Genomic DNA, 24,441 nt, shown 5'->3' with positions numbered 1-24,441 from the left:
AAAGAAGACTAACACAGCTACTGTATCCATAAGTATCCATAAGTATTAGTATTAATTTTTTGAACTTCATTTCTCTGCAGCTCGGTTTGTGAAATGCTTGAAAAGAGACTCCCAGCTGATCTTTGCAAGGCTTCACCTCAGCTAACTGGAGTCCCTGAACTGGACCTCTCTGCACTTGTGGAGCATTTTAAAGCAATTATCTGACAAATTATATGCCCTGCTGTGTGGTATGGCCTGTCAAAGTCTGGGCTCCAGCGTTAGTGAGTGACACTTTAGCATTTCATTAGTCTGTTACTTAGCACCAAGTAGCAGGTCTGCAAGTTGCAACCGTATACTTTGTCAACACAGTCTGCTAAGCCTAGGTGACACGTTCACACTCAACCCTGTGGTGTAAAAATGGCCACTGAAAGCAAACTGTGGAGCTGACGTGTGCGCTTCAACACCACAATGACTCAGAAAAAAACAAAAACTCAAGTGTAGACTTTCAGTTTTAAATTTGAGGATTTAACAAAAGTATTGCATTAACCCTTCATGTTTGTAATGCTTCACAACGCAAGTGCGAAACTGCGAAACGTCCAACATGATGCAGACAGTCGGAGTGTCACTGTCCCTGTGGGCAGCTTCCACCAATACTGCAAAACTTTCTTACTCATTTTGCACTTCAGCTTTTTTTCTTTTCACTTGATGTATTTTTTAAGACCACGCAAAATGTTGTTCTAAGAACTTTTAAGGAACTTCTTCTCACAGTGTGAACAAACAGAGTTATGAAAAAGTTCCTGCGGTCTGAAATCGATTTGTGTTGCCCATGAGCCAGTAATCATGCATTTCTAGTAACCGCGCACACATCCTTTAGCTTTCTGTCCAGCAGTCAGCAGCAGGAAACAATGGCCTCTAAAATAAAGTCTTTTATGTCAGCTACATTGTGCTGCTGTAAGTCAAATAACCATTTCCCCTGAGGATATGGAAAAACAAAGAGTTTGCTTTGTGTGTCTGTGTCTATGTACGGACTTATGTACACAAAGAAAAGCCTGGTGGGCAGCTGGCTGTACTGTACAATATGTGCAGGACAATCGAGGACATGACCACAACACTGGTCTCCGTTTGGAAGCTGTAATGTATGCAGCACGTGAGAGGATGAGTCTAAACATGTACGTGCGTTCTGAATATCACAATTTTGCTTTTAAAAAAGGCACGGCAACCCCGTCATACACAACAAGGCCAGAAATGAACATTACGGGGCATTTTCCATTTCAGTGGAAGGATTGTAAGCATTGCATTGGGCCAAAACTCGACACATCTGTACCACAGCTGGAAATGAAGAGCAGACAGTTTCCTGAAGTGGCTGCACTGAAGGAAAGACACGGTCAGAAACAGTATGAGGTCAGTAAGGATGATCCGAAGGCAAATAAAATAATCTGTGCTCAACATTTTTGGCGCCATAGTCTGATAATGAGGCAGGAGAGCTAATTTGGTTTCAGCCCATTCTTTCCTGGTATTCATTTCTGTTTGAGAAAGACTTATTCTCCCAGCCGAGGTGGAGCCGAGGTGGAGGTCTGCGATCATGCGTATCTTTTTAGCAAAATTACACAAAGACTTCCAATGTGCGCTTCCAACTCGGTCTCGTGCCAGTTTGTGAAACGGTGCCGGGCGCTAATCTGTTCACTCGTGTCTCTGGAGATGAATGATCCCTTATTTCTCTCCCTGTCTGGTTTCGTGTGAACTGAGCTGTCGACATGACTTTAATATTTTCCACCTTCAAAGGGAAAAAGATAACAGTGGGTGTGAAGTGACTCATTACACCACTCACGCTAGAAATAATGGGATGAGTCTTTTTCATTTTTTTACACTTTGCATTATAATAATAAAAAAACATGCTGTCTACGGAGTGAAACAATGTACTTACAAAGTTGTGTACACAAACAAATACACTATTTTCATGGTTGTTTCACATTTTGCTGAGCTCAGGCTCATATTTATCAAAGCTCAGTGGGCTAAAGTTGGATATTAATGTCTAAATGACTAATAACTACAAACTGCCGATATATCTGCATCTCAGCAAGTCTGCAAGGACTCGTCCACACTGGTGCTTTATTCACCAGTGCTTAACACTGAGGAAACACGCAACGTCTCCAGCTACAAAGTACAAAAGAATAAATTATGAAACATCAGATGTTCTAATAATTTTACTTCACATGCCCAAATAAAAGTCTGACCCATCCAAAAAAGTGTAATATCATCAGGTTTCTCCAGGCCTCTGAGAGTGTGTGTGTTTGTGTTTACAAGTCATTGTGGGGACCAAAAATTGGAATTTACTATGCTCGTGGGGACCAACAGCCCTTATGGGGACTAGACAGATGGACAGACAGAGTCACTGTTACCAGAACAATGAAACACAGTTTGGCATCTCGCCATTGGCAGCTTGTAGATTTTTACATTCACATTATTTGGATAAGAGAATAAGATAAATAAAGACAAAATAAGTTTAAGAGGTACCTACACAGGGAACGTATGTAAACACAGGGAAGGTATGTAAACACAGGGAACGTATGTAAACACAGGGAACGTATGTAATGCACAATAACATAAGTATCTAAACAAAGGATATGTACAAGTTATATACAGAAACAAAATATATAAATATATCTGCAGGTACAGTGTAAATCCTGGTCCCCACGAGTTTGAAGGCATTTTTGAGACTCAAAATGTGGTTTTAGTGTCAGGGTTACAGTTGGGTTATGGTTAGGTTTAGGGTCAGGGTCAGGGTCAGGCATTTATTTTTCATGGTCAGGGTTAGGGGGAGGGGCTAGGGAAAGCATTATGTCAATTATATGTCCCCACAAAGATATGAAAATATGAAAACGCGGTGTGTGTGTGTGTGTGTGTGTGTGTGTGTGTGTGTGTGTGTGTGTGTTGTGTCGTGGTCACTTGGCGCCAGCTCCCAGGATTGCTCAGATGGGAAGGAAGCGCTCGGATTGGCAGAAATACTTTATTGTTGTCTCGATCCTGATAAGCGGTTATTAATTAGCCGACTGGACAAACACAATAATACAATAGAGTCCGATAGTGCTGCTGTAGGGAAGGGGAGGCTGTCTGTGTGCCAACTTAGACACACAACCAGATGGTCTGCAGGTGTGTGTGTGTCTGTGTGCGTCAGTCTTTTGTTCACTGTCCAATACAAGAAGCTAATAAAGACAGAAGAGAGAGTGATGGTAAAAATAAACGGGCAGCTGCATCGCTGTCTGCAGTGGAATCTTTACAAGTTTAATTTTGGATGCTCTGAATGATTCCCATATCAACATTGATACTGGAGCGATCATTGTGATTGCATGCTTTTGACACACGTAATCGATTTTTCCTGCCAACGTTTTTAAAAAGCAGCACGTCCAGATGACTTTAAACGACGTCAGCAGTGGCTTGAAATCATAAAACAGCCTTTGCGCTCCACTTCAGGCCTTCAGCAGCAGTTTTCCCTCCTGAAAACGGAGCTTTTCCAAAGCAGCTTCCAGTTGGAAACCTGGCGCTGTAGTGTTTACAGTGAAAAACAGAAGAAAGTCGAATAAAACTGCATCTAATATATCTGTTTATGTTTATTACAAAGAAAAGGCTGCCTCTCCTATGTATTAAAAAATTGCTTCTATCTGAGGACTTATCAAAAAGAGCATGTCCAAGAAATTAAAAAAAAAAAATACAGAAAAAATAATGAATCAATCATCAACAGAGTGATGAAATTCTTCAGAAACAGCAAAGCAAGAGATAACAAAAAGTTAAAAAAATAAATAAATAAATCCATGAAAATGATAAATAGTGCTAAACGGTTATCAGCGTGTTTAATTTGGCAGCACTGAGCCTCTTTTCTAAATACTGATAGGTCACATCATAATAAAAAGAGTGCAGCTGAGGACACATCCTGAATCCTTATCACACTTGGAACAAAAGTGCCTTATCTCACTCATTTGCTAATATTTCTCAGCTCGATGGGTGCTTTGTTACCTCATTATGACGTTAAAGTCAGTGAGTGAACTAAATCAGACTGACTTTTATATTTCCCACCTGTGATCATCTTCATATTCTGGGACCCAAAAAAGGAGTTTTAAGAACATTTAAAACAAACATTTCCTGACAAGTCTGGCTCCGAGGGTCCAGTAATAAATGCCAGTTAACTCACGTCTACACTCAAACACATCGATGTCGGGATTGATAAGGTTCTAAAATATGGGAAACTAAAGTTTACAGTTGCATGTGAAACTGCACAGTTTAGCACGGTGCAGAAAGAATTTGATAGATGCAGCTGACTTTGTGCGTCTCAGGCTTTCACCACAAGTTCAAACATCCGCTATACTGGATAAACCCATTAAAGAGAGATTATACATATTCAAATAATAGCTATGAAAAAAAGCATATCTGCTGTAGTACTTTGTTGTGCCACTAGGAGGACTACAACTCAATTTAATTTTATTTATACAGCACCAAATCACAACAATAGTCCCCTACAAGGCACTTTATATTGTAAGGTAGACCCTACAATAATACATACAGAGAAAAACCCAACAATCATATGACCCCCTATGAGCAAGCACTTTGGCGACAGTGGGAAGGAAAAACTCCCTTTTAACAGGAAGAAACCTCCAGCAGAACCAGGCTCAGGGAGGGGCGGGGCCATCTGCTGCGACCGGTTAGGGGTGAGAGAAGGAAGACAGGATAAAGACATGCTGTGGAAGAGAGACAGAGATTAATAACAAGTGTGATTCAATGCAGAGAGGTCTTTACTCACTATGTGTTAATAGAAGAAACACCCAGTGCATCATGGGAATCCCCCAGCAGCCTGTGTCTACTGCAGCATAACTAAGGGAGGATTCAGGGTCACCTGGTCCAGCCCTAACTATATGCTTTAGCAAAAAGGAAAGTTTGAAGCCTAATCTTAAAAGTAGAGATAGTGTCTGTCTCCTGAATCCAAACTGGAAGCTGGTTCCACAGAAGAGGGGCCTGAAAACTGAAGGCTCTGCCTCCCATTCTACTTTTAAATACTCTAGGAACAACAAGTAAGCCTGCAGTGTGAGAGCGAAGTGCTCTAATAGGGTGATATGGTACTACAAGGTCATTAAGATGAGATGGGGCCTGATTATTTAAGACCTTGTATGTGAGGAGCAGGATTTTGAATTCAGGATTTAACAGGGAGCCAATGAAGGGAAGCCAATACAGGAGAAATCTGCTCTCTCTTTCTACTCCCTGTCAGGACTTTTGCTGCAGCATTTTGGATTAACTGAAGGCTTTTCAGGTTTTTAGGACTTCCTGATAATAATGAATTACAGGAGTCCAGCCTGGAAGTAATAATAGTAATGTGGAGGAATTACAATATGTCTGAATAATTTCTTTTGTGATGTCACTAAACTTTTACCCAAGTGTGCTGGCTCACTTCTATTAGTAGGCACCACTTGCATACTACGCACTTATCTGCAGATTTTCTGAAATTAAGCATCCAATCGAATGTGTTTCTAGGCCTGTGCACGTGATATGAAAATGTCACGTCACAATATCACAGCTGCAGAAACACCATTCCCAGTACACACAACCACGAGACAAGCCCAGGTATGTCTGAGAGCGAGAGCTGTGTGTCATCCTGTGATTGACTCCCTGAAATGGGAGCGACCTCATCAACCTCCAACAAAGCACAGAACTGTGCTGCCGAGGGTGGAAACAACAAACGTGTTTGAGGGGGAAAAGGCGAGTAAAATCAAGGAAAGGAGGACGAGACACTCGCTGTGCTGATGGGTGACCCAAACACTAGCGCAACTAGCAAGGGCTCCAGCAGTAAGCTACGACTAGCTGCACTCAATCTGACAAGAAGAGCAAACGGTGGATGGAAAGTTACACACAGTTACATGGTGGAAAAGCAGCAGCTTCAGTTTAGCTAGAGCAGTTAGCAGTAGAGCGGATGACTCTACCTGTGTCACAGACTTTATTTTGGTATTTTTTCGTTAACTGTGGAAAAATGCTCACAGTATCCATGGTAACCTGAACATCCAAACATTACCACGGATACTGTGAGCATCTTTCCGTGCTAACTGTTAGCAGCAGGAGCCTGTTGGTCTCGTCTATAAATACCAGGCTGGCTCTTGCTTTTCCTTTTTCGGGGTTATTAATTGCGTGGGACCGGGCTGCAGCACTTTCTCATGGTGAACATGACTTCTCAAAGCTAATCTCTTCCACGGCTGTCATGCAGGGGCCTCCACTAGAACCAGGTCAGTGACCCACACCGGGTCCTGACCTTTGGTCTGAGGCAGCACATCCTCAGCCGTGACCCGGCTGTCGTGGCTCCTCTTGAGGCAGCTGATATATAAACGCAGTGCTGCTCAGCTGACATGTCCTCTGAGGCTGAGACACTGATGTAAGCCTGACTGGGTGGTCCTCTGTCCGTCTGTCACTCAGTCTCTGTGTACACTTTCAATATCCTTTTCTAACACAACTTTTCCCTATGAGCAAAAAATGCTATGAAAATAGAGCTTTACTTGCTTCCTATAAGAATATCTGCCCTACTTTCTGCTCCCAAAAGCCACATTTTGCCATCTAATACAATGTTGGCTTGGCCCAATGTTAAATATGATAATATGATACCAAAATGAAAACTCAGAGTGTCTGTGGTTGAGCTTTGCTGCTGCCCACACCGCTGCAGGAAATCCTCCAAGAACAATCCTGGACTTAATTAAATGTTTTTCCAACAGGCACTAAAAGGCAAAGCTGGAGTTATTGAACACGTCTCACACTGACCGCAAATCAGTCAAACAGACTTTCAATACCTTCTGATGTTCTCACCTCTTCTGACGAGGAGGTAAAACTGAAGAAAAGCCTCAGGAGTATAAAGTTTCCTTAGTTGCTGCAGCTTTTAGACAACATTCCTCAAACTGGAATAAACTTAGGAGTCCTCATGAGCAAATACTCACACAGCGGGATGCAGTCGAACGTCAGTTATGCACAAAAATCTATTTTGAATAGATTCTGGAGAGAAATGGGAACAATGAACACACACATGATCCCTCTTAGATGGGCAGATGTGGCCACACTGCAGTTTCTCTCCTTCGCTGTCAGAGGAACAGTCTGACATTTTGGAAAAGACGTGTGTTTGTTTTCAGACAGAGAATGAGATCAGGAATAATGGATGGGCATCAGCTCCAAGTTTTCCGAGCCTCTGGAGTCAGATTCCTTTTATCAAAGCCTGCTGGGTTTTCTGAGGGCTGCACATTGCAAAACAATGCGGAGCATTTTTCCTACCCTGGAGTAGGACTCAATAAAAAAGACGCACAGAAGCATCTGCTTCTCCTTCAGGGCTGTAACTCTACTATGTGTGTGTTGGTTTAGTGTTCAGTTTGCAGGCTGGGGATTCAGATATTTCATGTTTTAATAACAAAGTGGTTTTACACATTTACTGACACCTTTTATGCTCACAGCAGAGATCATCGCGCTTCAGCAAAGTTTAATAACACTAAGAGTTGCAAAGTGAATGAACAGCAGAGCTTTTCTGGGGAAGGCCTGCTCGGCCACAGAGGCTGTGAGCTGAAGCTTCAGATATTTGCTGTATGTAGTTATTCCTTTTAAACAACCAGCAGCAGGTGAGAACAAAGCTGTTCGTAGAGAAGAAGAATAAACCCGAGCTGCTGCGCTCTGTCACCTCAGTGAACACTTTCCTCATCACTTTATGGCCTCAGGTGCTAATTTGGGTCTGTTGAATAGAGCAGGATGGACATTTTGGAAGTTATGGTCCAGATGGATGAGTCTGCCTTACTGTGTGACAGACAGGTAACATCTGCCTTCATAACAGCAAGATGGCAAGAGTGCAAAAAAAAAAAAAAAATTGGGGGTCTAATGTGTAGGTTGGGGTGTAGGAATGGAGGGTGACGATAGGAACTTGCGTTTATTTTCTGCTTTTCATTTGTTCAGCACTTTGAGTTCCATCTTTGCTTTATAAAGTGCTTCATAAATAAAGTTTGGATTGATTCACAAACCAGGGGATGATGTAACAGAGGCTATATCCATCTTTTCAATGATTTAAACAGCTCTACTTCTAATATTTCCCGTAAGCGACTCAGTAAAGAACCTGATGGTGTCCATCACTGTGTTTATCCATTTAAAGCCATTTAGGATTGTCCAAAGGTAGCTGTGCTCTTCACATGACATTAATTCACAGTTTTGTTTTGTTTTTTTGTTTAATCCCTACAAAAACTGAGCAGCTCCAAGTTTTATGAGGTGTGTGGTGAAAGAAAGCCTGCATCTTTCTCATTTTCACAGCCTAATGTGAGGATTTGCATCAGCCTCTCTTGTCCTTTTTGTCATTTGTGCCAAATTAGTTTAAAAAATGAAACTTAGACAGTTTAATCACAAAATAATAGCGTGGATGAAGAAGCAGTGAGTGAATGGAAGCTAAAATCTGAGGCAGGGACGATATTTTACAGATTAAATAGAAATCTTCTGTCTCCTCCCTCCCTTTTTGTCTCCTTCACACACACTCAGGAAACAACAGAGGAGGAAGGAAAAACAACAAAATGCACACAGAGCATCCTAACGACCGGCAGCCACAATAGAGCCATTCTCCGCCTGTGAATGCACCTCGCCTGCAGGATGGACACACACACAGCAAAACACACTCACTCCCAAAGCAGCGATTGTCCAAAGCCTGCAGCTCATTCACGAGATGTTCAGAGTCCCACGTACGTCCCCGCTGACAGCACAGACCACCAGAAAAGAAAGAAACACACACACACACGAACAAAAGGCAAAAAGAGTCGTTTCCTGAACAATCACACAATAATACTGAGATACCTGGGGAGGACTGGAGCGATATATATGGGAAAGTGATGTTGGAAAAATGTGATCTGACTTTTGTCACTTTTAAATTTTTTAATTTATTCACAGAAGTTTGATTTGATGGGCGGATGCTGGGATTTTTTCCCCATGTTGGTGTTTAGAATAAAAGCTGACAGTTTAACCATTTCTAGAAAGACACTTCAGTTTTTTGTCATCTTACAAACCACATGAGACAAGTTAGCGTCTCTAGTTCTATTATACTGAAGAGACGGAGAATCTACAGCTAAAACCCAACTAAATTATTTGAATATATACATCAGACGGCATAACTTGCACCATGTGCACCTCCACAGAAAAGCAGCTACAGTCATACTGACGGAGCCTGAAACAACTACGCATGATTCTATGCTACGTCTTCTTCTGCTGCCACTTTTTCAGTGAACACGAAGGAAGCGGATCAAGTCAGAGGGAGAAAATCAGGTGTTACAGAACAACAATCTCCATGCATTCAACATAGAAACAGAATTTAATCTTAAGGTGCCAGAGGCTTCATCTCGCAAACAGAAGAGTCGCCCCCTGCTGGTCATTGCAAAGAATCCCAGTTCGCCATGAGCTTTACTTTTCCCGGAACGTAAACTGAACTTTGACACTTATGAGTTTTTTTAATTCTTGGATCCATATGATGTCATAGAGATCAGACAGTCCAAGCACAGAAGCCCCACCCACCCCTGCTTTAACTTTCTGTTTATGGCAGCGAATAAGAAGAAAGGTGACTTAAAGGGGGAGGAGCTAATGCTGCTCATGCCTGCACCAGTGCAGGTATGAATCTGAAACTGTGAATCATGCAAAGTTACTCTAGAAGAGTCCAAGAATAAATACACGGAGCTGAAATGAGAAATTGAAATTCCCTTCAAGGCAGCCATTCCACAGACTCCCCGGAGCTCAGCAAACAGCCCAAATTACATAAAAGGCTGAACTGACTGTGGTTTCTGGGTCAGCGTACTGTAAATCCGCCTGCACAGTGGTGGGTATAAGAACCATCTCTGTGTGTTCTGCAGGGCTGAGAACTTTCCCAGCACCGAGTCAGTGAGTCCATTAACCACAGCAGCCCGGCCCTGACCTGAGGGACTGACTGGGAGTTCTGGGTCGAGCTCACAGAACAACATAAAAATTTACACAAACTAATGAATGGACTCGCTCGCTGTTTATGTCTCCTTCGTTCTTTAGAGCTGTGCTGTGTGGTTTGTGTCCTTTGTGGCACTGCTGCACTGAAAGGTGGGGAATTTCTCAGCTTCACAAAAAAAAGACAAAAAACAGTGTTTGTGTCTCTAAAAACAAGAGTCCAGAGAGCTGGATCCTGTGGGCTGCAGGAAACAGAGGAAGAACAAGGGGTTTGTTTAATGATACAAAACCCTTCACGGATGAAGACGAGGATATTTTTCTGGGCTCTTCATCAACGTCTGCATATTTTGTGCGTCTGTGTGTGTGTGTGTGTTTAGCAGTGGTTTCAAAGATTTTTGACATTTTAATCGCGGCCCTGAATGTTTTATTTTGTGATGCTAACCCTGGATCAGCCTAAACAGGCATCAGCAGGATGATGAAACTCTGAGCAACTCTAAAAAACTTCACCTGCCATCATTCATTCAACAATCACACGGCAGTGGGCGGAGACTTCTCCGCCCATTCAGGCCCCTGCTGTGATGGTGCAGATTTAGTTTAAGCTTCCAAAATGAGGAAAGGAGGGAACGGTGCCCCTCACTGAGACACCGCTTAAGCAAAACACTGTAAATTTCCCCAGTGGAGCTAAAGTGGTGCCCAGCAGAGAGTGGGTGAAAAGGTACATTACCAGTTTATTTCAACCTGACAGATTTTTGCTCTCAGCTATGCAAAAACGTGCAGTTTAGAAAACAAAATCAGTGGAAGCATTTAAAAAGTCTGAGTCTGAATGAAAGGTTGCACAGATTTCGGGCACATGGAAGGGAAATAAAAACTTTCAGATAATGCGCTTTAAGCGAGCAGCAGAGAAATGTACGAGCGCATGGACGGCCTTTTTTCCTTCTTCTGTGCGTCTAACCTTTTGTGTTAAAGAGACAATAGCAGAGAAGAAAAGAGAGCGAGTGGAGGGGTGACACAGCGGAGAGTGGGATCAAACCAGGACCCCTGCGGTGAGAACTCACAGAGCCACGCTATACCAAGCAAGCTATATAAAACAGCCTTTGTGACCTGTGTGTTTAATATGCAACCAAACTCACTCCAGCTCTCAGCAATTTCCAAAACCACAGACCCAAACTGCCCCAAAGTGGACCTATTATTAACTGCGTCCAACCAAAATGGGTTTAAATGAGGGAAAAGTAGCGGCGCTGCCTCACCACAGGAAAGCACTTCAGGCAGCAGGAGATGCCTCCTGGACAAAAGGTATTTCAGGCACGTCCCGCTGAAAGCAGACCCTGGTGCGGATCCATAACATGCTGGGTAGATTAATTACGCCATGTGGTTGGGAATGCCCCACGACAAGAGGAGCTAGGGGGAATTTCTGGAGTAACTGCTCCCCTGACAAGTGGCAGAGAATGAACAGGTTATCGACATTTAAGCTCGTTTTCAGGCGTTTTTCCCCACAAGCCGACGTCCAGCATACAGCAGAGCTGAACCCTAACTGAATTTATCATTTTGGCTTCCACCGATTATTAAAATGAGACAATCAAAATCAAGTTCTGTTCCCCACCAGGCTGAGGCAGGTTAGTTTATTTACTTCACATCCTTTGGAAAACTCATTTCTTCTTTTTTTTTTAAACGTAATAAATGCACAATTTTTACAAGTCTGAGTAATTTTCTGGAATAATCATCATCATCTCAATATTAACCAAAAATCTTACTGCCTTCAAGCCACAAATGTGCTGCCTTGTGTGACGGGTTCAGTTTGTCTGGTTGTTAGCATCATCAGTGCTGCTAACGAGAGCTAACAGCTCCATTATAGAGAAGCACAAAGTCTAAATGAGGATGATCAGTGAGCCAGAGATCAAAGTTAGTGTGCCGGTGGGAGCTTTGTGTTGCATATTTTATTTTATTTTCACTTACTGGTGCTGAAGACCACGGGGCTGGTTTGGTTTAGGATGTGTGGAAGGTGAAAGAGTGGAAAACTGGTCAGAGGTGAGACAGCACAGGCAAAACTAACGAGGGCGGGGCAGAAAAATACAAAAAAAAAAAAAAGAAAAGTGATAAAGGTGAGGAGAAATGGAAAGTCAAATACAGAAAACCTTTTAAGCAGAACTACAACAGAAAGAAAGGAACCCAGCCGGCGCTGCACAGATGTGGAGGCTGCTGCAGAGACAGACGTCAGAACTTTAAACACTGAAGCATCGAGCCAAACGGTCAGAAACACCTCGTTAGGACGGCCTGTGACACAAACATCAGGAGCTGCTGGGATTTCTTTATGGGATCATTCCGACTTTTGCTTTGGGAATAATCAAACTACAGCTCAGCGTCAAATACAGACAAAGTGCAGACAGGACTTCGTACGCGTGGGTCCATGGAGGCCTAATAAACATGGTGGGAAGTAGTGCTGGGCGATATGACGATATATATCGTGTGGACGATAGAAAAGTGTCTATGTGCCATTTGTCTTCTATCGTTTCTATCGTACTAACCCTAATTTTATAAATTATTACATAAAATATATCATTAACCCTTTAAAACCGGTCGGAGCAGGCACACTCCGTTTTGCCTAACTATTTTTAAATCCCTGTAGAACTGGAACCAGGTAAGGTAGTGCAATAATTTTTTTTGCATATGAAACCGTAGGAGTTGTACTTACATCTTATTCCATTAGCTTGTCCTCGGTCACGGTTTCCTTCCACATATAGCTTTGCAAAAATTGCATAAAAACCACTTCCAGCAACAAAAACATAATATTCCAGAGACACGCTTTGCCAATCCGATCAGCTGTTCATAACACTTCCTACGTTGGAATATAAGTCAGCGCAACTATCGCATGTCCGCCATTACCTGTCCGAAACCGGAAGTGACGTCATTTTCGCGGAAAATGTAGTTTTTTAGCTTCAAAGCCTATGTTGGTGCTTTTAAAAGTCATGTTTGACTTTATGCTTTTCTGTATCGTTTCTGGGATGCTTAGAAGTCAAATTACACTGTTGGAAATAGTTTATTTTGATGCACATGCTGTGTTTTTGCAAATTTGCATTTATTTATTTTCATTTTTCCTGTAGTATATAAAAATTTGTGTATCTCAAAAATAAAACTATTAAGACACTCAAAATAAATTTCTCGTGGTTGGAAACTATTTTGTGCAACTTTTTTGTATTTACAGTTTTGAGGGATAAGCCTCTTAAATTTCTAGAAACTAGAAATATATGTAAAAAAAGAGATTTTCAATTTTTTTGTAGTTTATTGCACTTTTTTGCAATTTATGTAGTTTCTATGGACTTAATGCATACATATTATTAAAATTTGGGCTATAACGGTTGTATTGATATATGGAAACTTGAAATACTCCCACAAATGGCACTACAGCATGTAAAACATAAAGATAAGCTCTGGCAGACTTGGTTCTATGGTAGGTCTTAAAGGGTTAAATAGCCTGTGGCAAATATATTAGTGTTGTCTTCTCACTATACATGCTCTTAACTTTATGCAAGAGAAAATAAAGTATAAAAAAATGATATTTTTCGCAAAGAAACTCCATCTTGTGGTTTTGCGACATGGTGCTGCTTTACGTGCACCCGGATTTGCGACATGCTTTACGGTAACTCAAATCAAAGACTCTCCACTCGCTGTTTACAGACTGCATACTTTCCAGATGACCACAGGTCAGGTGGTATATCGTGATATATATCGTTATCGTGATATAAAATAATTCATATCGTGATAAATATTTTTTCCATATCGCCCAGCACTAGTGGGAAGCTTGGATTTCTTTAATATCAATAAAGTAAAATAAAAGAGAAAATTTCATGTCACTTATTTCATTCATTAGCAGTGCAGAGCAGCTGGATCAGGGTGTAACACTTCATGTTGCTTTATCATCCGTCTGATTAAGAAATAATATCCCTGCATGACGCGTGTACGTTACATAAGGAGCTGCCCTCTGTCTGCTTTATGATTAATCACGGTGACGATTAATGTCACTTATGTCCACTTACATCCAGTGCAGGAATAAAACAGTTTGACCTGAATTAGTAATCTGCCCACATTCTCGTCTACATTAACAGCGACAGGTTCTCGATTTCCTGGAGCCAAAGATAAAATCTTTAATTTGCTTCTTTTCACACATCGAAGTCAAAACTGCAGAAATATTGAGTTTACTTAAAGCTGAGATCAGTGTCCAGGTAAATATGATTCATTAAATCACTTTAAATAATAATAAATAATTATAATAATTATGTGTGTGCGCTCACGCTTTGATTGGCCCAGACAGACTTTCTAATTTGCAAACACAACTGTACGATAACAAAATACAAATCTACACAAAGCTTTTATTTGACCTTCGACCTGCTCCGTGCATAAACATCTCATCACCTCCCCCCACGGGATGAAGACTAAGGTGGGCCGTTACTGTGAGTTAGGACTCGAGGGCCGGTGAGTCTGGTTCTTTGAGGCCGAGCCGGGCCGCGGACAGAAGGAGACTTTCCATCACTTTTAATGGAGGAGCTGACATCGCGCGTCGAGTCTAGATGAGCGACGTTGGCTTTTCGCTACGTGGCTCGTAAACTTTTTCCATCCTCAGAGGACACGTTTACATTATCGCAGGGAAAAATAAGACAGAAGCATCAGGAGTGCTGAGAAATGTGGATGGAAACTCCCTCTTAGTCCCTCAGGTTCTCGGACAATTTAGGAGAAGATAAACTTTATTTAGCCCCCAAATTCCTCTCAGCAGCCAAAACATTAAACATAATGTAGCTACAAGTACAGCAAATACACATGTGGATTATCCCACATCTGAGAAACGTCCCACCTGCCTCCCTCGGGAGCAGCCGATTTATTTTGCATACAATAAATTTACTATTATATTGAATGAAGCCATGTGAAACATATTACTATGAATATTTTTGCCTTTCAGGCCCTCAAAGTTGAGCTTTGGCGCTCTTTAACTCTTTAACTCGAGTTATTTTGTTCCAGCGTTTTTGAGTCCTTTGAACTTTAGACGTTCAGGAGATCCACATGAAACTTTCAGGGCTGAAAAACACATTAAAGCTCTGTTAGAAAGTGAAACCACAACGATGGATCAGAGCTCCAAAAGTAAAGAACACTTTGCATGTAATGAGGAGACACAGGAGGAATATAATGCAGGGAGGAGGACACCTGGGTGCAGCTTTGATGAGTTTGTTCCCACCGCAGGCTCAGGAGCTGTGAGCACAGACGCTGATACCAAACTGCAGCGAGGCAGCCTCAGTGCAACAGTACACACACCAGCATGTACAAGGGAAGCACACACACACACACACACACACACACACACACACACACACACACACACCTAATGGATCAGAAACTGATTTTCAGCATCTCCACTGATCAAGAAAAAACAAAAAACACTGATCCAAATAAGTTCTTCCTCGGGGAGTCTGAAGCAGCCGTCCTGCCGCCCAGCAGCCCGACACACTCATGGGTCATACGAAGGCAGTCGGTATCAAAGCCACAAAGAGCAGAATGGAAAACAGACCTGAAGTTCAGACGGATGCATAAGCTGGATCAAATCAGAGCGTTACATCCATGGAGAACGAGAAGCACATTCCAGGAATCCATCTGGGATGCTGCAAAGCGCATCAAACACAGAAAGGATCGTAACGCCTGCTTCAACCACGGAAAGCACCGCGCAGCACGGATGCTTTGACAGATTACACCTTCAGTCCAACAGCAAGAGCGCAGCACGCTGCATCCTGTCACACCGTGAAAGCAAGAAGATCTGCTCACGTGATTCCCAGACGTGGAAAAGTTAGAGAGGCAACAGAAAGAAGCAACCATGCAGGATGAAATACTTCATGTGGTTTTCTCATTTCTAAACAGGTTTCTGGAGGTCAACCTGTGGAAGGATTATTAATGGTCGTCAGCGTGCTACCTGAGGTCAGAGTTCGGCCTCGCCTTTTCTGACTTTTTTCATTTAAATTATATTTAAAGTTCAACAAACTGTAATAGAGATATTTTCAGGATATTTGAAGGACAGGACAGACTCGTATAAGTGCTGTTTCAGTTCTGGGTGATGCTGACTCAGCCCTAACAGTCTGACATGTGTAACTTTCACTAACCAGCTGCAGGTTCCACTAATACTGTGATTTTCTCCTCTGCTCTCCACGCTGTGCTGTAACGCGCACGGATTACATCTTGCTTTGTAATTCGAGTGCCCGCTGGCATCAGTGCGTCTGTCTGCCTGTTTGTCTCTGGATGTTTCTCTGCTGCTCATTTTAAATGTTCCAGACTGACGAAAACAAAAAACTGCAATCACGAGTGAAAGTGAGTCTCTTCCTAAGTGCTGCAGCCCAGCTTTGAACTTCACTGCTCTTTGGCCGGCAGCCATCAGATAAGACTTTTTATCACGAGCCGTTGTTGATTCAACTCATGGAGAGATGTGTCGCACGGCTTGACTCAGCTTTTAAGAACACGAGCAACAAGCCCGCTGTGTGCTCGCCGATCTCTATCTCTAGGCCAAAACCCGCTGTCAGTTTTCCTCCACCCCACCACCTCCTCTCTCGACTGCCACCAGGCTCCACGCCTCACGCTGACATGAGCTTTTCCTCGTTTTCTCTCCTTTCACTCAGCAGCCAGCTTGATACAGACAGAGTAAAACCCTCTCCTGACCGAGAGGGAGTCAAGTAGCTTCAATGGGCTCCACTCAGGAGGTTCACAGATACAGTGAACCTGCAGATTTAAAGGGCTCTTCCTCAAGTTTCCTTTAAATTAAACCAATTAATTTTGCAGAAACAAGTTATTTGTGCTCATTTTTAGGCCACTTAGATTTCTTCCTTCTGAAGTCAAGAGTCCTCACAGTTTAATCCCCCAACTAATCTCAATGTCAGCCTCTTTTAAAAATATAAAGGAGTGAAGGAAATGCATTAAAACACTGGAAACTAGAAGGACACCAAAGCCTCCACCAAAGCCAGTGCACTTCTTCCTTCAGCCATGCAACAGTCTCCACCAGATTCCATCAAATTCAGCTTTGGAGTTTTTGTGTTGTTCTGGTCACCTCAGACTCGTGGCCCACAAAAGAAACCCTAACTTGTTTTGATTTTTGGGGGGATAGTTATTAAACTTTTTCTAGAAAAAAGTCCAAATAGTTTTTTGTCCCCTGATTGACAAAACTTTGGACAAAGGTCAGCACTTACGTCCCATCATCACTGAGGACTTTGGGGTTTAATAGAGGTCTCTGCAGGTGACCTACCTGTTGCAGAGCAAACACTTGTGATGTTCAGCTTCTTAATTAAGTTTATTAATAGATTATCATGCGGCTGTTGTCCTCTTCTGTTCGGTAGTCTGTCTGCATGTTTGTCCAATGATCGTCGGGTCTATTCAGATTTATTGTTGTTGAGAATTATTCACCTTGAGTTTGATTTGGTTTCTGGACCGACTCCATTGGTATAAATAAGAAATGAATAGATGACTCAGTAGAATGAGCTGATGACGTCTTATTGTCGAAGCCAGACAAACACTGCGAGTTCCCACAGCAAAGAGTCCGACGACCAAACGAAGCAGAAAAAACTCAAATCAACACGTCAGAGTGATGAGCAGAGAATTTTTGCATTTTAATGCACAAAAAACAAAATAGTGAATAGATCATTTTCTCTAATCAGCGCATCACATCGTTTCAGGACAGAATATAAAAAACAGAGAACTTAAATGTCGCGTTTTTGGTCCATGTCACTGACACGCTGCAGGTCATGTGTCTGAGCGAGCTCCCACGCAGAGCACACAGGTGTCTGATATCTGCACAGCAGCAGCGCTGCAGTTTGAGATGCGACACAATGACACAAAGCAGCCAGGAAACAACAAACACACACAGAGGACAGGAAGCAGCAGCCCCACAGTCAGACTGTACAGCAGTGGAGGGGGTGAAGTCCATAACAGGAAAGGCCGGGACAATGGGGGGAGGTTTACCCACGGCAGAGACACGGAGCCACTGTACCGTCAGATCCTTCTGTGGTTCTGTCTCTAACAGACTCGGCTGCAGGTGCCTCAAACATGCTCACAGGGCACACACACACACACACACACACACACACTGGGAATGTCCATGAAAAACTCATGTGGGCTCCTTTAGTTTAGCCCTTAAACCTTCTAACTCAGAGCTGTCACACTCATGTTAATTCATGGACATTAAATGATGTTTTTTAAGTGTAAAGAGAAGCTCATTCATATGTACTGAATCATCCAGCAGGTGGAGAAGTTTCAACAACATGTCTCAGTTTTTCCACTTTGAGTCATTTTAAAAAGAGAAAAAAAATCAAGTCTGTAGTAACTCTGCCTCGGGCTTAAAATTCTCTCTTTCTTAGTAAAAATAAAGTGAAGAGTCCATAAATTATGTCTGCAATTTTTACACTTTGCAAAGTCATCCAGAAGACACATCCAACCTGTATGATGGATTGGGCTGTAACTCCTACTCTGCAACCCTCAGTGGCCAAAGCTCCAACAAAGACACAAGACAGGATGTCCTCGCTGACCATGAAAATTCCCTGGATCCTCCTCAGCTGCCACCAAAATGCCACAAAGGGTTCCTTGAAGACCAAAATGCCAACAAAACCCTATAAACTTCCCCAGTGACAAAAATACTCTTCCTCTGTGGGCACTAAGGGCACCTCAGGCACCAGCACAACTCCCCCACAGTGCCCAGCCTGAAACCTCCCCATCAAGGTTTCTGGACTTCCTCATACATCACCAGAAAATATTTATATAAGCAGAACTGTACCTTCTAAATGGGTATCGTAAGTCCTGCCGGGACTGAATGAGATTAAATTAAACATTTTCATCAGCTTAAAATCTGCTGGAAACTTCCCACAAACCTCCTGAGCGGAGACACGGGAGGATGAGTCTCCTCTTAACATGCACGTGTCCTCTGTGGACCAAACACGTCACTGATGCATCAGAAATAAATCATAAGAACAGTAAAAATTAAAAACACACACTTCAAAAAACTTTCCTCCTGAGAGACAGCAGCAGCGCATCCACACGCAGAATGAAACTTTTACAAACTCACCGAGCAGACGTCTCTCTGTGTGCGTGGATCTGTCTCTGTGCGTGGATCTGTCTCTGTCTCACTTTATTCCGCTTCCGCAGAGCCGCCGCAGATCCCGGTGGTGATGCAGCGGGTACCGGACGGTTCAGCGTCGGGTCACCTGAAGGCTTCACACGTTATAAACACACTGAGCGCGTGCGGGCTGGAGGGTGAGCCACTCCTGCACCCTCAATCCACCCGCCCTGAACGTGCTGCCTTCACGTGCAACTCGGAAGGTCCGACGTCCACATTTCACAGTGATTGGAGTCTGTGGTTTTTATCTGCCATCCACACTGACGTGCAGCGCCTGAAGGGGTTTAATTACTGATGCACTGACAACAACACAACGACACAAGCCAGTAAAAACACAGAGATAAATTCTCAAAACAACCAAAAACACTTTAATATTTTAAAATAAATAGACGCAATATTAATACAAACAGACACAAACTGACTGGAAAGAAAAGCAAACGGCTTCAAAACTCTAAACGACAAGAACAAAGTGAAAAGCAATAAAAATACGGAAATACATAATGGCAAATTCGGTTTTTAGAAAAGACACTGTTCGAGCTTTAAAAAAAATAAAATTAATAACTTGCAATATGCAGCAAAAGTATTTCTTTCCCAGAATTCAGTTAATATCTGCCACCATGAATCACACCCCTCTGGCTATCACACTAAACTACACAGGGCCACAAGCTCAGTCTGAAGAGGCTTTATGAGACAGGAACAATGAGCCTAAGGAGCCCAGTTAGAGGAAAAAATGCAAAATGAGTCAAAAACATTAAGAAAGACTCAAAAACCCAAAAAAAAAGGACAGAGACAAACAAACTCAGGGTTTGGTTAAGTTAAAAAAGATTTGGAGTCAACAAAGAGGGACAACAGACTTAAAGAATTAAAATGACACAAAAATGAAACTTAAAGCCATAAACACTCGTTTAAACACTTAAATATATTACAAATAAATCTCTGCCAGAATTAAAATATTTTCCATCACACGTCACATTTTTTCACCTGTCAACCTTGGATCGTGGTTTTTCCCACAGCACACGGTGTCAGTAAACACACCTGGGCTGAAGTTGACTGAACACGCTGGAGCGCCCTCTTGTGGTGTTATTTTATCAGCACAGAAATAAAAACGATGTTTTATGTTTAGATGTCAGATTTTTATACCTCTCGTGCAGCCGGTTTCCCTCCCCTGACGCTCTGTTCGTGCTTCAAGTCTAAAACGGATCAATAAAATGCATCAATGTTTTCATTCGCTGGTTAGTTTAACCGTTTGTAGCCACGTGATGCACAGTTTTACCTTCAGTTCTTGAGCAGGAATCTGACTCTAAAAATATAAAATACCAAAACATTTATAAATAATTTAAATAAACATGTTTTTGGATCCATGCTGGTGGTTTTATAGTTCAGGGACTGCACAGACACCACAGGGTAATGATAAAAAAACATTTTTATTTGTGTGATAACTTTACTGCAAACATTGGCAGGTGATTTATAGTTTTTAAAACAATAAAATATATCAAAATGTTATTTTAGCTGTACACATGAGAGTCTGTAGTGATGTACAAATGTTAAATACAGCATGAGACATGTTTTCTGTGTCACTTCAGGAAAAATGTCCAAACACTGGACAGATTTTACAGAACCTGTAAGGGGAAAACGTACACGCACACCAAGCAAACAGTCCCTACTTATGACATTATTAGAAAATGAAACGCAGGTTCAAACTGCTTCAGACAGGAAGCTGCATTTTATCATCGCTGGCAGTAAACTGCTGCACTTAATCTTCCAGGAATTTGGCCTGGAGTTCATTTCCTGCCCCGAAGAAGATTCCTCTCTTCTTTTACATGTAGACTTAAAAAAAACAACAACTTTAAGGCAACAGTCGTACGACACACGGGTCGCCTGCTCGACCTGCTGGGCTGTACCTGCACCGAATCACCTTACAGCTCCAGAAAAATCCTCAACCAGATTAAATTCAATGATGTTTATCCATCAAGCAAAACTTTACACTTTACTATTGAAGTCCATCATTCATGAAATTATATAACAGCGATTCCATCCCTGTAATTAATCGCCTAACAAGACCTGGACCGTTGGATGGATGACTGAACAGGCTGAGGAAAGGAGACAGGAAGACCCTGAACCTGAACCGAGCTCAGCTAAAAGACTGAAAACACTCAAAACAGCAATAAAGAGACTTAAAGTAACAAAGAAGCTAAAAACTACAACAAAGACACAAAAAAATGATGACAAATATGGAAAAATCCAAAGAAAAAAATATGAAAATGATGAGAAATTGAATAAACGTTACCATAAAGTGACTAAATATTTCAACAAGGGTACTGATAATGACAAAAACATAAACTAAAGATGACCACACACAAAAAACAGACTGAAATCACAAAGAGACAAAAATATGTAAAAAAAACAATTTAAACGACATCAGAGAAACCAAAACATCACAGAGAGACTGAGAAAGCGAGCGAGACACCAAAATGAGCACAAATATCATGAAAACATTCAGAAAGGTTCAAAATCTTTGGTCATTCATGTTCTGTGATGTTATGGGCGGTGCTCCTTCTAACAATGGTTTTCAGTATCGATTATTCTGCCAGTTATTTTCTCACTTAATCACTTTTCTTTAAAACATCACTCAATGAGAATTACCAAGAACAATCTCGAGTCCTCCTCTTGAAGCTGACGCTGTAAGTGCACTTGTGTTTAAAGTTAAAAGGAAACAAAGGGAACGAGTCAAACGAGAGTAGCAGAGTGGAAACGAGTCTGACTGTATCTGAGATTTCAACCAAAAGCAGCAACTTCAGGTGTTTAAAGGCAGTAAAATGAGGTTCGTGCAGATACCAGAAAATAAGAGAATAAACCCTGAGTGTGACTGCAGGACGTCTGCTGTGGAGACGAGTGAAGACGTCTGAAGACTAAACGTTACAACTAAACATAATAAACAACTAAACTCCAGGTTGTGCACGTTAACTTTAGTGATCTGACCTGATGATATACTGAACAAAAGCATTTAGCACTGAAGAAAGCACCAGCAGCAACAGGAAATAACCTGATGGTAAACAGGAAGTAGATGTTAAGACACACACACACAGTGGGTGGATTATAACAGATTAGAGAAAGAGGTATAATTCATACTGATTCATGGTTAAAATAACTAACATGCATAACAAAGTTTATGTACGGATATATGGAAAATTTTCTAGTGAAAATCCATCAAGACGTTTAACTGAAACACCTGTGACAGCTTTGGGGCCACTTATCTTAAAAGTTTGGCTCCCTGTGATTTGGAGGCGAATCCTATCAAAAATAAGCTGAGCTTTGATCATTTATCATAAAACTGAGAGATTCTTAAGTAAACATACTAAACAAAAACTGTTATATGGGTCGTGGGATTAAATATCGATACCGTGCTGCCTACAAGATGGAACATGCAGAGGGATATTTGGAGGTAAACACTTTGTTCTCCAGCCCGTAGACGAAGAAGCTGTAGTCTTTCCCGTTGTAGGTGTAATAGGCGTGAGTGAGGGGCACCAGCTCGATGCTCTGACGCTGAGGAGGGAGATTGGACGCTCAGAGTCGACACAGAGCAACAAACCTCAAAGAACGTGTCTGAGATCGGCCGAGAGGGCCGCGTGTGCTTATCTGTACCTGCTGCAGGATGCGGCTGGTGGAGGTGAAGCGCTCGAGGTGTTCGTTAATCAGTTTTGTTGAAACGTCACAGATCTCCTGATCCGGGAAACCCTGGATAGGATACACCTGGCAGGACAGCGAGAGGTGTTTACATGCAGGTTCAGCAGCAGGAAGTCTGTATTATTATAAATGCATTCATATAGTTCATATTCATCCACTCGCTACAGTGGACACGCTGACCAAACATCCAGGTGTGTGGTTCCACTCTCTCCCACAGCAGGACAGAGGAAGCAGCCGGTGTGGATCCAACACACAAATTAATGAAAGAAAGAAAAATAAATGTTTGTTTTTTTTACCAGCAAACTCTCATCGATGAAGAAAGCATCTCCGGACACCTTCTCAAACTTCTTATCAGGAAAGTCGGGCTGGCGGTCGGGAATGAACTCACTGACGTTGTTCTTCCTACAGATTTAAAAAAATAAACACAAACGGCTGAAACAGTGATGTCATACGGAGGGCTGTGGGAACATTTTGAGTGATTGAGTGATTTTGATACCACGTCACTGTGAGCTGGATGAAATGCAGCAGGTTTTGGCTGCCGAGACAAACGGAGCAGGTCTTGTAGCCGTGGCTGTGGCAGCTCAAACACCTTCAGGAGCGAGAGACCAACAGCAAAGTCAGAGACAGCATGAAAAAACAAAGAGACCAGAGTGGAGCTGCAACGGCTCAGCCTGCAGATTCTGTGCAGCTCCATCTGTGTGCTCTCCCTGCTGTCTGCACCCCATTTATCATGTCAACTTAAATTTAGGGAGGAGGATGAAATCACAGGGAGGTCAGACTGATGCATGAAGACTGTTTTGGTTTGGCCAAAAATCTGTGAACAGGCTTGTTGGCATGATCAAGCACCTGCCTGTCACCAGGAGGTTCTCCTTCAGACGCCTCGAGATGGTGGACTTTCTTTGGTCCTGTATCCTGCAGGCTCTTCCACGGATGCTGCATCGTAGCCACAAACACGACCCTCATCATCCCTTCCCCTCTCTCTCTCTCACTCAGTTTGTGTCAAAGGCACAGTACACCCTCGGGGAGGCGTGGCCTCCAACGGGCTCCTGACTGCCACACCTCCCATATGTACCATATGTATGTATGTTACAGTCATCCCTCCACTGGAGTCCTCAGTTCCTGCTGGACATCTTTCTGGATCAAAACACTCACTTCCTGCCCGCTCTCCTTCATCATCATCATTTCTCCCCTCAGTCTGAGGAAAGCAGCTCAGACTTTTTCAGGTTGACACAAAATCGTGCCTCCGATAAGCTGTGACGTGTGTCGCAGTGCAAAGTGCTTTTATTAGCTGTCTCTGATCATCTGCACATTTTAAAGTGAGAAAGAGGCAGAAAAGCAGCGGGCAGACTGGACTCTCACCTCTTTCGACCTCTGCCATGACAGGAAGTGCAGTGCTTGTTCCTGATACGACCGCGACCGTGGCAGAACGTGCACCGCTTCTGCAGAACGAGAAGAAAAGATTAAAAAGATTCATTCCTACATTATGATGAGCTTAAGCTAATTTTTCAGCAAATGCAGTTTGTTACTGCGGGCGAAAGCTGCAGTGGATGCTGGGAAATGTGCACTGAGCGTGTTTAGAGGATCGCACTTCAGCGTCTGTCGAAGTGCAGACCACACTTTCTTATTTTTAAATGCTGCACATTCTGCCGCATATTCACTGCAAACTTTTCACTATGTTTGATCATTTTAAACTTAAAGATATGATGGAGGTGTCT

The 24,441-nt window shown here is 42.4% G+C and overlaps 2 protein-coding genes across 2 annotated transcripts in view; both read right to left on the bottom strand.

The window, feature by feature from the left end:
• si:dkey-49n23.1 (semaphorin-3D) overlaps nt 1-19,170 on the bottom strand; it is a 104,842-nt gene extending 85,672 nt beyond the window's left edge. The window contains exon 1 of the mRNA XM_063473326.1: nt 18,992-19,170. The gene's annotated coding sequence lies outside the window, so the exon portion shown is untranslated. The remainder of the gene's footprint in view (nt 1-18,991) is intronic.
• Nucleotides 19,171-20,478: 1,308 nt separating this feature from the next.
• The window catches only part of ssuh2.1 (ssu-2 homolog, tandem duplicate 1), a 17,511-nt gene continuing 13,548 nt past the window's right edge, over nt 20,479-24,441 (bottom strand). Inside the window, exons 8-12 of the mRNA XM_063472769.1 lie at nt 24,086-24,165; nt 23,223-23,315; nt 23,023-23,128; nt 22,685-22,792; nt 20,479-22,585 (exon numbers count right to left, since the gene is read on the bottom strand). Of these exons, the coding sequence (XP_063328839.1) occupies nt 22,451-22,585; nt 22,685-22,792; nt 23,023-23,128; nt 23,223-23,315; nt 24,086-24,165 (522 nt within the window). The 3' untranslated portion in view covers nt 20,479-22,450. The remainder of the gene's footprint in view (nt 22,586-22,684; nt 22,793-23,022; nt 23,129-23,222; nt 23,316-24,085; nt 24,166-24,441) is intronic.

The sequence above is a fragment of the Pelmatolapia mariae genome, linkage group LG5 (genome assembly GCF_036321145.2).
Source record: "Pelmatolapia mariae isolate MD_Pm_ZW linkage group LG5, Pm_UMD_F_2, whole genome shotgun sequence".
Lineage (NCBI taxonomy): Eukaryota > Metazoa > Chordata > Actinopteri > Cichliformes > Cichlidae > Pelmatolapia > Pelmatolapia mariae.
This window is presented reverse-complemented; position numbering and strand designations above follow the sequence as displayed.